We start from the raw sequence: 15,647 nt of genomic DNA on the forward strand, positions 1-15,647 counted from the left end.
ATATTTTCATGAATTCAAAAACTACGATGCCAACTTTCATCTCTCTCATCTTCATTGAACTGGACAGACTGAAGCTTCTGAAAAGGCTGTTTGCTGTTCCACACCGCAGATCTAACATTAGCCGGACCACGCCAACATGTCTGGTCCTGTCACGTCAGACCCAATGTTTAATAACCTACCTTCATCTTTCTCACCCACACAGGCTTTCAACGTCTTCTCAAGCTTCTGCCTTGTCAGGTTCAATCAACAACCTTCATCCTCAAATTCACAAACCAGCCTTCCTGTGCTATATATTTTAGTTGTAGCCTCTGTTGGTAGAGAATGACTACAATAAGCATGCCGGAAATGTCATGTTTGAGCACTATGAATGAACGTGACAGACTTGTCTGGTCTGGTACCTTCAGCTGAAACCACGGGCTGAAACGGAATTAATGCAACGTGCTTAAGGACGGCTTGGGCCAGACGTGACGTCACTTCCGGCTATGCGGTCCCCAGCAATGGTATACCTATTTTCCGTCATTTCTCTGTCTCTCTTGCTCCTTTTCTATTCGTCTCTCTATCCTTCCATCCGTATGTTTGTCGCTCTCTCAGTCTGCCTTAAACACACACACACACACACACACACACACACACACACACACACACACACACACACACACGCACGCACGCACGCACGCACTCACAAGAGACAGTAGACATAGATAGGTAGACATCATGTTCAAATACGATCCTTCTATTGTTGTTTGTGACCAACTTACCCAAACTTCAATACATCTCAATGCTTTATTTACATGTAGACTCTCGGTCAGCTCATACCTACTATGAGTACCATATAGCCACTTTTCAAAGCGGCCGAGTACAAACGTCACCCCGTACTATCAGCCTTCTCTGTCTAGAACGCCTTGATCTTTGATATATGACTTGTAGAAAATTACACAGCATCTGACAGTCTGCAAACAATGGTGCGATACACACTACAGTACAAGATTAACAACATTTCAAATCCACAGTTATTGACACTCAGTCAACAATAGGGTCTTTGTAGGTCAAAGTTCGATGTGAAGTGGTTTCAGAAACAGTCAAGGTGACGCCACAACATTCACGATAACACTACAATACCTTTTTGTTGCGCATAAAAACGTTATTTTATAGACCATAAAACATAATTATATAAAGCCAACTAGTTCAGGTAAAATCTGTGCACCAGATGGTGTTAGAAGATCGACATTCCAAATTAAGTTATCCACAAGTTCGATACAAAAGAATGTTCGCCATCTCAACAAGACAGGAATGATGGTACAACTTAAAAAAGAAATGGCTTTTGTCAATAGCTATATAACCGACGTTAAATTATGCAGGTTTGCAACAGAAATACGATCATTTAGAGTTATCACATCACTGTATATCTTTGGACTTGGAATGATGTTATGAACAACAGTACAACTTGTTTCTGGCAGAAGACCGAATAATAAGAATAAAAAGCGCTTAAACTTCTCTGAAACGTTGGCATTGTGAACGCTTTTAAGAACGTCGTTATAAAATGGCAGCCATACCGTTGAGTTGTATCGCTAAAGGCTTGAAGTTAAGTACACTTAAGTACAGATTGTGAGACCGGCGATACATGTACAGTCCAGGCTACTATCCCACAGTCTTCAGTAGACTTTAGTCTCTATGTAACACAAACTCTCACTGTCCAGGGCTTTATGGAGGGTTTGTCAGAGTTTGTGTCAAGCTTCTATAGAGGCGTAACCAGTGCCGCATTTTATAACTGTGAAATCAACGTCATGCAGATGGTTACCATCATGTCACTTCTGCATGGTTGGTTGGAATGAATCAAGTTGAAACTTGAAAGCATGCGCAGATTCTTAGCGCGATTTAGCCAGGAGAGTGTAATTGTGTCCAGAACCGTGCATATCTACTTCTGTGCCTTTGGGTTGGGATTAGACACAGTTATGGATAGTCTCTGCGTATTTAAGAACGCACAATTGCCACAGACAAAGTTCTGGATACACGTGGACCTTCCAGAACCGTGCCGGAGCGTGGGTCTGGATAAAGCACGGTCCTGGATACACGTGAACTCTCCAGGATCGTGACTAAACATGGATCTGGATAAAGCACGGTTCTAAATACACGAGGACTGTCCAAGACCGTGCCTGAGCCAGCCGAAAGGAGTTACCTACTCTGTACGGACACCGCGGGCATAGTCCCGGAGGGGGTGATGTTGTGTTCCTGGCGCACCTCGAACCGAGACTGTCCGGAGCTGTGGCTGAGCGTGCTCGGCGCCTCCGTGATGCCCGGCAGCGCTCCCTGGTCCTTCACGTTCATCCTGCCGCCCGCGGCGTTGTTACGCCCGATCCGGCCGCTCAGCTCCGCGATACTCCGCAGGGTGTAGGCGAGGGAGTCCTTACCTTCCCCCGCGGCTGTGTCTTGTGGCGACCCGGTGTCCGTGAAGACGATGGCGGTCTGGACCGTGATCAGCTCGGACAGGAGCCTCCTGGTGTCGTAGATCCCTTCATCGTTTTTCTTCTTGGGCAGAATCTGGTTGGAAGACCCGGCGGAGAGACAGCCCGAAACGGCGCCCATCTTCGAATCGTCAGTAGAGAGTCCGTCTCAGTTTTGTTGGGATGCGAAGGCTGACTGTTCAATGATTAGTAGAGAATCCGACAGATAAACGGCCAGAAATGGCGCCCATCTTCACTTGATAAACCACAAATCGTCGGTAGAGAGTCCGTGAAGGCTGACTGTTCAATGACTTCTACAGAATCTGGCAGGCAAAACGGCGCCCATGTTCACTTGATCAGCCACAAATCGTCTTTTAAACTCAGTAGAATCCTTCTCAGTTTTGTAGTCTGACTGTTCAGTGATTTCTACGGAAATGACCGGATGCAGAAGCCCTCGGCATGATGACTAAACGTTCGTCAGATCTCCGCACGTTTCTTCCCCGCACGGTTTTCCCCGAAGAGAGCAGCGCAATAATTGGTTTTCTCCAACATTTCCGGGCTGGAGAGTCCTCCGGGGTCTCTTCCCTTCCGCAGAACCGTCTCCTCTCAGCGCCGAACGTTCCTGCGTAAAAGGTTAAAGATTGACACTGAGTTATGAATTGTTCTCAGATTAATGGAACTTTCCGCGTCATTTCCGCCGTTAGAGTTGACATTATGGGTGGTGAGTCAACTGTGTATGTCAAGAGCGGCACGTAGATATCGAAAGTGTTAGGCCGTAAAATCGAGGTTAGGCTCGAATGAAGACCAAGCTATTGTTGCTTGCTTCGTGATGTACAAGATCGAGTAGAATAATTATATAGAAATAACGGGGGCGTGTCACTCGTGTGGCATAACGGCAGAGTGTTCGCCACAGAACCAAGAGGTCTCGGGTTCGAATCCTGCCATGCCACCGATTTTGTGCCCATGGGAACGGCACTTAACACGACTTTCCTCACTTCACTCAGGTGAAAATGAATATTTTTCGCTGCGTTGGTGGCGGCATAAACTTGAGTTTGCCGTCACCATGTCTGTCAATTACTTACAGTACTACAATCATCATGGCTACTCGTACAACACTGTCATTACATCCATATCATAATGTGAGATGAAACTTCAATACACCAGAAAATATTTGGCACTTGGCAGATCACTCAACGAATTTCATAGGCAAAGAACCAAATTTTCTGCATTTTCTCTTTTAGATCATACTTTGACGTCGTACATCATTTTCAAATTATGAAACAGTGACTACACAAATCCAATTTTGGTGGCTCAATGTCTATTGGAAAGGCGGCCTTAGGGTAGAAATAACGCGCTAACTTAAAAGCCTTTATAGTTGCTCGGACGGAATGAAATAAGCGCGCATCACGCCCGCGAGCTGCAGTGATAGACAGGCTCATTACAACATGCCCGAGGATTTCTCGGCTGTGTTTGGGGAGCGGAAAATTCATATCGTCCGCCGGCCGCGAGTCAGATTATATCGTAAGGTTTGACGTCAGCGAAAACCGTGGAAGGATCCCAGGGGAATACTGCTGGTACGTGGTCTGCCCACGACGTCGGCGGTATATAGAAGATAGTTTTAAGGCATCGGATATAATGCAATTTCAGAGCGACAAAACTTAATATTCTGGAGGAGGAAATATGTCTGATATTGACATTCACCGTCATTTGATACAGCTCGTTCTTGTCATCATTTCATACTTGAAGTGTCGTATCACATAAGCTACGTGAGACGTCTCTATATTTTTGGGTACCGCCCATAAATAGCTAGAACCGACCTACAAAACAAGCAACCGTTTTGTGGCAGTGGCATTGTTTTCTCTACTTCAAAGATATATCAGTATACTATGAGATGGGCTTGATCCAACTTACTACATTAAAAGAATGGCCAAAAACTCCGAAAATCCAGTTCTGGATACGTTTGGACTACCTGAATATGGTATGACTTGATAAAGCACGCGTACGGTTCTGGATACAACACAACTGAAACTTACTTGTAAAGTATGGCGATGTGCGGCGGTGAAAGCAGCAGCGATGTACTGAGATCATGCCAGTTCGGTTTCTTATATAGACTAAGGACACTGTGTATGAATCATCTTTCTCACCATCTGCTACACACCTACCCGTGTGTTCTGTTTGCCAATATAATAGGCAATCTCTTTCCCACACTGCACTTCAAATATCAGTCTAATTGTTGATCTTTGGGATACTATGACGACCCCGAAACAGCTGTAGAGATTCAAATCAACAAAATTCACTGTTGTTTTATTTGTTGATGAAGCTCTAAAGCCTGGAAACAGCTGTGTAAATGACTCTGTTCAACATCTGACGACCAATTACGGCCGTATTGTGTTCTGCCAACATTGCAGAGAGACGGTCACTATGATGTGCAGCAGCACGTTGCTTTCATGTCATCTGTGCCGCATATGAAGTGTAGATGTAACATAGATGAAGAGGGACTCGACAACAGCCGCTGAGGTTTTGAAGGGCCTGGAACGATTATCTTTTGCAACAGTTCGTTACGCTGTGACTGTTCTAACCTTTAGATTTTATCTATATATAACACTGGAAAACTGCTGGATAGCCAATATCAAAGGGGTGTAATTGGTCGTGTAAATTTGTGCTGAATTTAGGAGTAATATGGTTTTATTTGCAGAATACTTTGAAGTGAATGTTTTGATTGAGCAAATGTCAGCAGCTTTCTTGAGAGATGCCCGAAAGCATCGTATCTATTAGTGAGTTGATTTTTTTTAAATAATTTGATAATCAAAAATACCTCGTGATATTTTACATACAAGGACGTTTTTAAACGATTTAGGCCATGTCCCCAGAGACCGAGTTAATTCGTCTATATGCCAAAAGTCTAACGGTAGAAAAGTTTGCTGCTCGTGACATTTTGCCACGTGTAAACCTCTCCCAGAGAACCGCGTGGTCTCTTGAGGGTTAACCACATGTGACTGCGCAGCTCGTGTGGCACTCCGGCCTTACGCAAGCCGGCAATTCCGTCCGTCACACACTAACATCAAGGACTCCGAGATTTCAATAGAAGAGGCAGAATTGCCCTAATGATCCACCTCTCCGTTGTCTCTTGAAGAGTACGGGGGCAATTAGGCTTCAGTCCGCGCCCGGTAGCGAGTCTCAAGAGCCCGGAGCACGAGTATTAATGTCACGCTAATGAGCCTTGTTTGATGGCCGTATAGAGAGTATTGCCGGCACGTCTGTCGGCTGCCCTTCAGCGGAACGGTCTGGCAAGGCCTTAAGAACATAATGAGGGAGACCGATGTTTGTTAATCTCCGAGCAGATCTTTTGGTGGCTACAAAAGAGTTTTAAATTGGGAAGAATCGGCAGGGCATGCCCAGTATCCATTTGCCACCGAAAGTATGACTGGCGTATTGGAAAAAAACACACCAGTACAAAACAGAAAGTCAAACAAAACTATCTAAAAATAAGTCAAAAATAAACCTTTTGCTTGCAGAGTAAGTGTTTGCAGCATAACAGTCTCTACCAGACTCATAACAGTCTCTACCAGATTCATAACAGTCTCTACCAGATTCATAACAGTCTCTACCAGACTCATAACAGTCTCTACCAGATTCATAACAGTCTCTACCAGATTCATAACAGTCTCTACCAGATTCATAACAGTCTCTACCAGACTCATAACAGTCTCTACCAGACTCATAACAGTCTCTACCAGACTCATAACAGTCTCTACCAGATTCATAACAGTCTCTACCAGATTCATAACAGTCTCTACCAGATTCATAACAGTCTCTACCAGATTCATAACAGTCTCTATCAGACTCATAACAGTCTCTACCAGACTCATAACAGTCTCTACCAGACGAAAAGTAGAAGAAATTGTCCAAGTAGGGGAGTAAACTGCACTCTCTAGACCTCCGTGGTCGGTCACATACGTCGTTCGTGCGGTTGTCGCACGATCAAAATTATAAAAAATTAGATCTTGGTTCTTTCACAGCCTGCTTTAAATTTCTACGGCAATGGTACGAAATCGTCCGACGACCTAGGACGAAAACACCGACTTCTTACGTTTCCTGCAAACCATGTCCCTGAGGGCATTCTCCACACAGACTACACTCACCTGTGGATAAAACAGTTCTTAGTCGCACCTGTCGATGTTCGGTGGTACTTCTGCTACCTTCCTCGGGCATAATCTCCAAGTAGATTCTCTGGGCCAAGGGCAGTCTATAATTGTCAGCCTGTAGCCATTGGCTGTCTGTAGCCATTGGCTCGCGTATCGGTTACTGCCTGGCCAATTTGATACTTTATTGCAGCCACCCAAAGATTTGCTCGGAGATTACCTCAGGTAATACTGACTTGTTATTGTACCCAGAACCGTGCCTACGTGTATGCAGTTCTTTGCCTGAATGGTTGAAAGGGTTCTGGATAGTCTCTGTATATCCTAGAGCGTAGATCTGCCCCAGGCACGGTTCTGGATACGCGCGTGAACTACATAAAATCATTGTACCAACCTGATTTAACTGTTCACGCATATACCAGCTCGAGCTTCCCGACCATGTAGCAATGATATTGGAGACCGTGGTGAACTCGTATAGTCTGGCCCGTTTCTACTCAGCATTCAAGTGCTACAAAGCCTACAACGCTGGCACTATTTGCACACATCGGCGGCGCTTTGTTTGAACATGTTTCGCTTACAAAACAGGGAGAATTAGGTCGATGACATGAAAGCAAATGTTTTGTAGCCAAGACCACGCTTCATTGATGAAGGCTGGACGTCTAAGACATTATATAAACAATGATTATTTATACAAAGATTATATCATGACATGTTTTGCAGCCAGCTTGTGGTGGCCTGTGGCACCTTTAAAGGTGAAGGAGCCCGAGTTGTCCATTTTCTATTGTTTTGCTCAGTTTCTTCTTCTTCGTCGTCTGCCGTTCTAAACAAATAAAGTCAATGGCCTGGACCAGACGTCTGTCACCATGGTAACTGGTGCTGTACCAGACACCCTGCGGTGTTAACGTTTGGGTTACATTATGTAGCAGAACATAGTTGGAGAGCCTGCTCACCATACATATGAATGTATTTGACTTTTTAGTTAGATATTAACAATTAATCTCATTCTATTCTGTATACCTGTTACCTGATCACCTCTACTGTCATCTGAAATCAACACTCAAAGCCTCGCTACCACACAGTTATACTCGTACCTATCTGAAACTTAACAAATTCAAACTGCATACAGATAACATCATCTTAATTGTTTAATTCCGTTCCTGTTCATCGGAGGTTACCCATTTGTTATTTTTGTCTCGTGTTGTTATTTTTTTTGTCCAGTGGTGACGTTAATATAGGATATTTCGCTTGAGTACGTCAACATTGTGCACCATGTATTGTTTTGTTTTGTTTTGTTTTGTTTTGTTTTGTTTAAATTTTGAAGTAAAAAGTACTGTCTGGATAAATGTACTAAATAATCAAGTCTCTAGACATGGTTTGGGATAAAACAGAAGTTTGTGTGACCTAGCAGTGGTTTTGTACCCGGCCATGGTTTACCGGAGTTGATGGTGTCTGGTGACAAAAACCAACACCTGAAACTTCCCAGCACGACGCCGGTTAACGTGCCCCAAATGGAGCTACAATCTACTAAATTACCGCCGTGAGGGAGCACTGGGAAACCTACCCCGTGTACCTAAAGACATTTCAGTATGCGTCTTGAATCACAACAAGAAGGCAAGAATCAATATCTAAGACGCATTTCCCAAGACCTTAGCGGCGCACAGAAATGTGGGGAAAAAACAACAACCGAAGCTTGCATATGTATAAAACCATTGCAGACTAATCACAACAACAGGAGTGGAATAAGTAAAATGCGAAGAACACGTACAGGACAGGTTCTTTTTGTTTTCTTGTTTGTTTGTATAGTACAACAACAACAAAACACAATATCCAGAGAAATAGTAATACAGGCAATATCTAATTGATTTTCTATATTTTTTACCGTGGGACTGTACCGTGGGAATACTTTTCGTAGTCTTAGCGTGTTGACTCCCGTTCGATTGGGAAAACAAGCTGAGGAGTGAGGAGTTAGCCAAGGGTTCACCTGAGGTAACTGGTGTATCTAAAAACGTGCTCGTACACGGTTCTGAGCCCACTTGTATACAAACCGTGCCTGCGGCAAATCTACGTTCTTGGATACGCGGAGACTATCCGGAACCTTGCCTGATTCTAACCCTACCCTATACAGACATACATACTAAGGCATTGTTCAAAGGATAGTAACAGCGTTGCCTCTCACTCTGCTGTTTTTTTCTTAAATACAGATATAATTGACATTGTAAAAATCTTATTTATTATCCTATCTTCATTAAACAAACAACAATTAACTACTAGTATAGTACTTTCCATGTGTGTCTATTCAGATTTAGAAAACAAGAGGCACTGGAATGCCGTTTAGTTTCGAATTCGCCTTCGTTTTCCACAAGTTTTTCCACAATGATTCTCTGGAAATTTTCCAAAACATCATTTTTTCCCCTACCAAATATCGGCCGACCTATTAATTCATGTATAAAAATAATGTCATATACAGCAGTCTCATTTTTTCCACCGCAAAAACAGATCGCATATATATACATTCACATTTTCTCCAATTATATGTATCAAATTATTTTAGATAAATTTCATTTGCAAGCACATTACTTTAAGTATCCGATTATGGCAAATTGGTCTTAATTAAGCGTACATGACACGGTACCTACCTAGTACCTGGAGGCGGTAACGCTGAGGGCTGCTGTAGTGGGCCCGTGTGTAGCTCCCGTCACTCTGCCGATCTATCCAAACGCAGCCCGGCGCGTTCAGCAATGCAAATGTCGCCGCTCATCAGGCACACATGCTGCGCAGGGCAGCGAAATGTGCTCCCTCATCATCATCATGTTTACATGCATGGAGCGTCCTCGTCCATTGCTGACTCCCGCCCTGCTGGCTAGCTTTCCTCTGGCTAGAAACGAGGGGGCGGCAGCCGCTATGATATCCTATTTCTGACATCGTTTTCTCAAAGATAATTGTTTTTTCCTTGAGCCATGCTGATTTTATTATACGAGTGGACGACTTCCTCTGGGAATTCGAACCCCAAAACTGATGCAAAAAAGTTGGAAAAAAGGTGTCTTCATTATGAAATCTACGTAGTGCTTAAATTGAACAAATGACTAAACACATAAAGGTTGTTCGGTATGTCGAATCATACACACTTTATTAACTTCACATTTTTTTCTTTCTTTGGAATTGATTTTGGCATTCCACAATATTAAAATCGTTTTCCCTACATTTTTGCATAGATTTGCTCATTTTGCAGCGCTGCTTTGAACGATTTACAATATGGCCTTTTGAGCTCTATGAGGTAACGATTTAGTTCATGAGACGGATAGAGTTTGATTCAATATCACATGGCGCAAAAAAGTTGAAATGGTATAATATACGTGGCTATTGTCATGTTATTGCGGTTTGCAGTCAGCCCATATGTGTCTCCTACGGGAACAGTATCTCAATTCTTGATGTGGATATATCAAAACCGCGGGCTTTCTTGCTGAGTTTTGCAAGTCACTTTTCTCTCTACTATAGCCAATCCATCTTGTACGTTTTTACGTTCTCTATAAGTATTTTTTAAAACTTTATGTTGTGTGACCAGGTATATATATGAAAGTATGAAATGATGACAAACATGTGCTAAGAAAAGGCAGAAAATGGCAATGTCAGACAGATTTCCTCATCCATGCAGGATAATTTGGTTTTGCCGCCCTGAAATTGCATTGAATGCCTTTAAAACTATCCCTGTCCTTGTCCTGTACTGATGCCTCAGGGCTTCGTTTTATTTGAATTCCGAGGGAGAAATCTGCATGATACTGATAAGTATGCCTCGGTAGACAGAAACTATCTCTTGGCTTTAGCTCCCCTTAGAAAGCATTTCTCAACCGAAGTTTCTCTTTGGTGGGATGGAAAGAGCGACATAGATGGATGACGAGCCAAAGACCGTCCATGGAGACCGAACTTAACCCCGTTTTATGCTGTCGCATTCAGGCTTCCTGGAATGCTCGCACGTAGCTGGTCAGCAAAGGTCGGCAGTCCAGGGTCTTTGATATCTTCTAACGGTCGACTTGTTTTATTGCCAGGACGCTATAACTGGCCCGCGGGTGCCCTTTTTCTCCGCGGTTCACTTCGCTGATCGCATGTTATCAGTCATATTTTCTCTTAGACCGGTTCCTCTGAAGCCTTGATGGGTTCCATCCCCTGGCAGACGTCTCCCTGCTGATTGATGGTACGTGTGTCCCGTGGTGTCACTTTTCACATCAGCTCCTGCATCGACCACGGGAAGATTAGCATGAAAGGTATTCAAAGTACGACCAATAGCATCACCCAGTGACAAATTAAACTGTCCTGCAACTAGAAGAAATTAGACTAAACAATTAGACTTTCAACCGAATCGCTTGGTCTCCATTACATTTCTGACATAATGTACACGTGATTTTTCCCACGTGTGATGTCAGCACTGGGTCAAAGTTCGCCAGACGTATGTATCGCCCCTCGTCCCGGTTCTTTGATTTTTTTAAAATTTCTTTGAGTTAGAGAACAGGTTTAGTTTAATTTTTCACCATATCTACGAATTTAGATGAACTTTCTTGCTAGCATCACTTAGGCAATCCTTTATCATACAGGCAAGGAATACGCATTACTCGTACATATCGAAAAGAGCAGGGGTCCTTCCCGGTGTGAGTGGTCTTAGGCTTGGCATCTTGAAAAGGTTATAGTTACAAAGACAAATGATAACGGTGATGATAAGTTTACGGTACAGACGTGAAAAAATTTAGGGAACACGAGAGTACCGTGAAAATCAGTATCCGCATTCAGCTGTGGACTGCAGGATGAGCGATCGAGCTCGGGGAGATCAGGTACCGAAATCAGGGTCTGAAGACGGTGATTTAAGGCGGGCCGGGCGGCGGGAGATTACGCGATCGAGCCCGGTGGCGGTATCGGATTGCCAGCCGCTCTTCGGAGATTACACCGCTCGCAGGTGACATGGACAGATTGGCCAGACTAAAACTGTTCTTTGGTCAATGTATCATATACTCGTAAATGTGTATTGATTTCGTTATACACTAAACTACATGGCAGCGTCTTCTGTTCTTCTGCATAGACGCTAAATTGAGTTTACGTGTTTGAACACAACTGTGAAAAATTCGGAAGTAGCCTTGGTACTGAATGAACATCATAATCACAACTTGTGTGCGCTTGTAGACTGATCTTAAACAGGCAACCGACTTGCCGTGGCCTGGCGCACGGGCTTTTAAGCCGGTTATATGGTAGACATTCGAATCGACGTTCCTCGACTTAAAGCAAATGCAGAATGATATCCCCAGCGATCTCATAACTTATACTGTCTCAGTGATCAAGAAAGGCAGAATGGCGGAGTGAAAAAATGTATTGGCTGGTGAAAGGGGTTTTACATGATGAAAGTTGAAGAAAGCTCGGACAGTTAGACATCGCCCCCGTCACACATTAATTCAGGATCCTCCTCCAGTCTTGTCACCCAACACCAACCAACAAAAGTCGGCCTAAAGCGTCGGTCACAACTCGCCGTACGTGCTTCTGCGTGCTGTCTACGTGCAAAAACGTGGACAATCGTACGGCATCCGTGCGTGGTGAGTACCACCTCCGTACGGAATCCTACGGATTTTGGAGCACGCAGACACGCCGTAGAACGTTAAGTGCATGTAATACTTTTTCTACGTGCGGTCTGCGGATTTTCCACCCGTGCGTGCGAGTACGTGCGACGCGCGTGCCCCGTACAGCCTATGAGCGTGCAACGTACGGACTCCGTGAGTCTAACTTCACTATTCTCACGTGCAATTGCTGTACGGACAGCGCACGAAGCACGTGCGTGCCACGCACGGTGCTTGCGTCATCCGTGCTTACTCCTCACTTCCCAGTTGACCTGCTCAATGACCACGCAGAACACACGTGCACCATACCAGGTACTCCGCACGTGCAACGTACGTGCAACGCACGTGCAACGCACCTGATCTCTACAGTATATAAAGAGAACTTGACGGGCGACTGCCAACTCGTCTCCAAGATGCCCAGGAAGGCTCAGAGGAAGACTACCAGACAAGACCCCAAAAAACGGGCCGCGGAAGACACCAGGGCGGCTAGTGATGATGAAGTTAACAGGAGGTGCACGCACTTACAACGTGCGAGTGAGTAAGGAAACCGTGCGTACGCCGCACGTGTAGGTACGGCCTGTACGCGGCAACGTAGCAATCGCACAGAGATCGTGCGTTGTAAGCACGTACAACTCACTTACCACTTGCGCAACGTACGATGCACGCAACCGCTGACGGCCAGGCGTGTCGTGCAGACCACGTACGTACACCTTGCGCAACCGTGCGAGTGACGTACTCCCTCGGCCGGCCACCCTACGTTTGCAGAAAAAACGTAGCAGACGTAGCCACGACAAAAACGTACGGACAAAAAGCACGCACGGCGAGTTGTGACCGACGCTTTAGTCCGGGAGCAGTCTGGCCAGATTAAGTCCGCGTCTACCTTTCTATACGAATTGAATTGAATTCGAGTTAAATTTGAGTCTCGAACACTTTTGTTAAGGCTTAATGGACTTGAAAAGCGTGGTCGCCCGGGCACAGTGTATTAGACTTGCTAATGCTGGTTGACATTGAACAGGCTGTCTACAGTGGACACCAGTCTACTATAGCCTCCTTCGCAGACTTCTGATGCGGTGGTGTTAATTCTTTTTTCGGGGAGCGACGCGAATTATTCCGCCGAGGGACGGGTTTACCGCCGAGGGATTATTTTGCCCACCGGGGAGAGACGGTTTCCGGAAACCGCCTCTCCCTGGCAAAATCCCTCAGCGGTAAAACTCGCATCGCCCCCTGAAAAAAAAAGTTAACGCCACCGCATCAGAAGTCTTCGAAGGAGGCTATAACAGACTGGTGTCCAGTGTAGACAGCCTGTTCAATGTCAACCAGCATTAGCATGCTTACACACGTCTTACTGAAGTTGCAACATTAAATCTGATTGTAAACCTTATCCTCTGGGGGGTCTGGAGCAAGAAAGCACAATTACGCTTTTATAGCAGTAGGCAGGCCTGCGTTTCCATTAAGCTAACACGGGTCACTCACAGGGCTTTTTACTACTTAAGGGTTACGAAGAACTTTGGATCAGGTTTGAAAATGTTAAAATCAAATTTATACATCTATGGAACTCTTAAAGTTTCTACGTTAACATGACACACAAATGACACAAATTAAAGCACTATAACATCAGGAAAACGCACAGTTTCAATGAGTTATAATAATGCATCACACAATTTCAAAATGAAAAAGATAAATACAGTAATATAAGATACTACGTCCCGACGTTATACTACATTCTACAACTTGCGTGGTACTAGTTTTGTTGGGTTTGGTTTCTTCTTTTGAGGCACTGGAAGCTTTACTCACTTCCTGTATGATATGTGGTTTCTTTGATTTTGCCTGATGGTTTCAGCATGAGAGACGAGTCAGTAAGGTTCACATTTTTAGAAGTAGCTTTACGTTTCAAGAGTAGAAATGTCAAACTCTCTTCCTCCATTAAACTAACACAAACTCACAGCAATTAAGTAGTGATTTTACTCCCCAAGCGATAGACTACAAACAGGAATCAACAGTCGTTAGTGGAATGGTTGTAAAAATCACATTGTCCAGACCCTTAACACGTGCTGATGAATATGGCCTAACGAAGCTGGGTTTGGCTACCAATTCTCTACTCGTTACGGCGGTTAGACAAGGAGACGACTATACCAATTCAGATTCTCTTATGTTTCCAAGAATTTCCTAAAAAACACCATGCAATATTGACTGAATGATCGCTCGACCCTAGCTAATACAAAATCCAATAGTTACGCAACCCAACTGGAGACGGAACCTTTTAGGAACCCGCCCTCCAAAGCGGCCCGCTGGAGACGGCAGCGAACCATGTCAGACATCGAAATTGCAATTTAGGACATGCCAATTCATCTTGTATGTTCTTTAACATTCATGGATGAAATTTCAGCAAGAAAAAAATTCATCATTTGACATTTCAAATTAAACTTCAACAATACGGATTCAGGAGGCTGGGAGGAAAAGTTCAATCTGACTATCCTCTCCCTGAGCTGTGATACTAAGCCACGAGGCCTGGCCGGGCAGTTTCCATGAACGAAAAGTTTGAGAAAAAAGACAACAAAAACAAAAAATAGTTTAAACAAGGAGGTAGGTTGAAAATCAGTAATTGTGTTCTTTTCTCCTTTTGATTTTCAACCGCCTCAAACTTGAATCTGACTATATTCACTCCCTGTAACATTGTCAACCAAGGTAAGACTTTCCACCAACCTCTACTCTCATGCCAGACATCAAAATTGAACACTGGAAAATGTTCATTCGATCTTCATTCGATCACTCCCACCATGTAAGAACCAACTTGAAGGTTCTAGATGTAGGTATTCCAATCTAGCATAAGTTTTTTTGTTACCAGTTTCAAACCTCTGAAAACCGACAAATCAAATTGCTGTCGCCCGACTGTCAATCTGCCCGTCCTGCTGCATGGGAAAATTGGAAACTCGCCATGACTTTCAGACTCTGACGTCAGAATACCGAGGGGAAACCGTGATTTGTGGCAGTCCGGGGCACTGAGGCTGTCTTAACGAGAACTGTGAGGCTCGGTACACACCAGCGTGCTCAGTTTGAAGGTTAGACATCCTGGTAAGGCCATGTTGATTTGATTATATGGATAACATCTACGCGTGCATGAAGTTTGGATTCCAAAAAAAAGTGTTTGACCATACTGTAAATCGTACAAAGCAGCTGAAAATGATTAAATATATGCCATAAATTGAACAAAAATATTGGATAACTATACTTTTTGATGAATGTCTACATACATACATCACCATATCATACTCTGTGTGTTTAGTCATTTGTTAAACCTTCATAACCCCGTAGATCTTATAATGAAGACATTTTTTTTGTGCCAAACCTTTTATTTTATTCGAATGTTCGCATCACTTTTGGGGTTCCCAGAGGATGTCACCCATATAATCAAATCAACATCAAATGCATTTTATTCAAAATAAATCAAAGAACTGGATACTAAGACCACTGACATG

General features: G+C 43.9%; 1 protein-coding gene across 3 annotated transcripts; it reads right to left on the reverse strand.

Annotated features, from left to right (window-relative positions):
• Nucleotides 1–712: 712 nt before the first annotated feature.
• LOC109486510 lies at nt 713–9,298 on the reverse strand. 3 transcript variants are annotated; one of them, XM_019790356.1, is made up of 2 exons: nt 9,217–9,298; nt 713–3,063 (listed from the first exon to the last, which is right to left on the reverse strand). In XM_019790356.1, exon 2 carries the CDS (start codon nt 2,581–2,583, stop codon nt 2,173–2,175), a length of 411 nt encoding a protein of 136 aa, XP_019645915.1. In that variant the 5' UTR covers nt 2,584–3,063; nt 9,217–9,298; the 3' UTR covers nt 713–2,172. The 3 variants fall into 3 exon arrangements, with proteins under 3 accessions (XP_019645915.1, XP_019645907.1, XP_019645923.1); XM_019790348.1 differs by lacking the exon at nt 9,217–9,298 and adding an exon at nt 6,975–7,074; XM_019790364.1 differs by lacking the exon at nt 9,217–9,298 and adding an exon at nt 4,475–4,543.
• Between the last annotated feature and the right edge of the window lie 6,349 nt (nt 9,299–15,647).

Source organism: Branchiostoma belcheri, unplaced genomic scaffold (assembly GCF_001625305.1).
Source record: "Branchiostoma belcheri isolate BF01 breed outbred unplaced genomic scaffold, Haploidv18h27 scaffold11, whole genome shotgun sequence".
NCBI lineage: Eukaryota > Metazoa > Chordata > Leptocardii > Amphioxiformes > Branchiostomatidae > Branchiostoma > Branchiostoma belcheri.

What these genes read in the sequence shown, in the direction of transcription:
- LOC109486510 (XM_019790356.1), bottom strand. Translation starts at nt 2,583, where the DNA reads ATGGGCGCCGTTTCGGGCTGTCTCTCCGCCGGGTCTTCCAACCAGATT.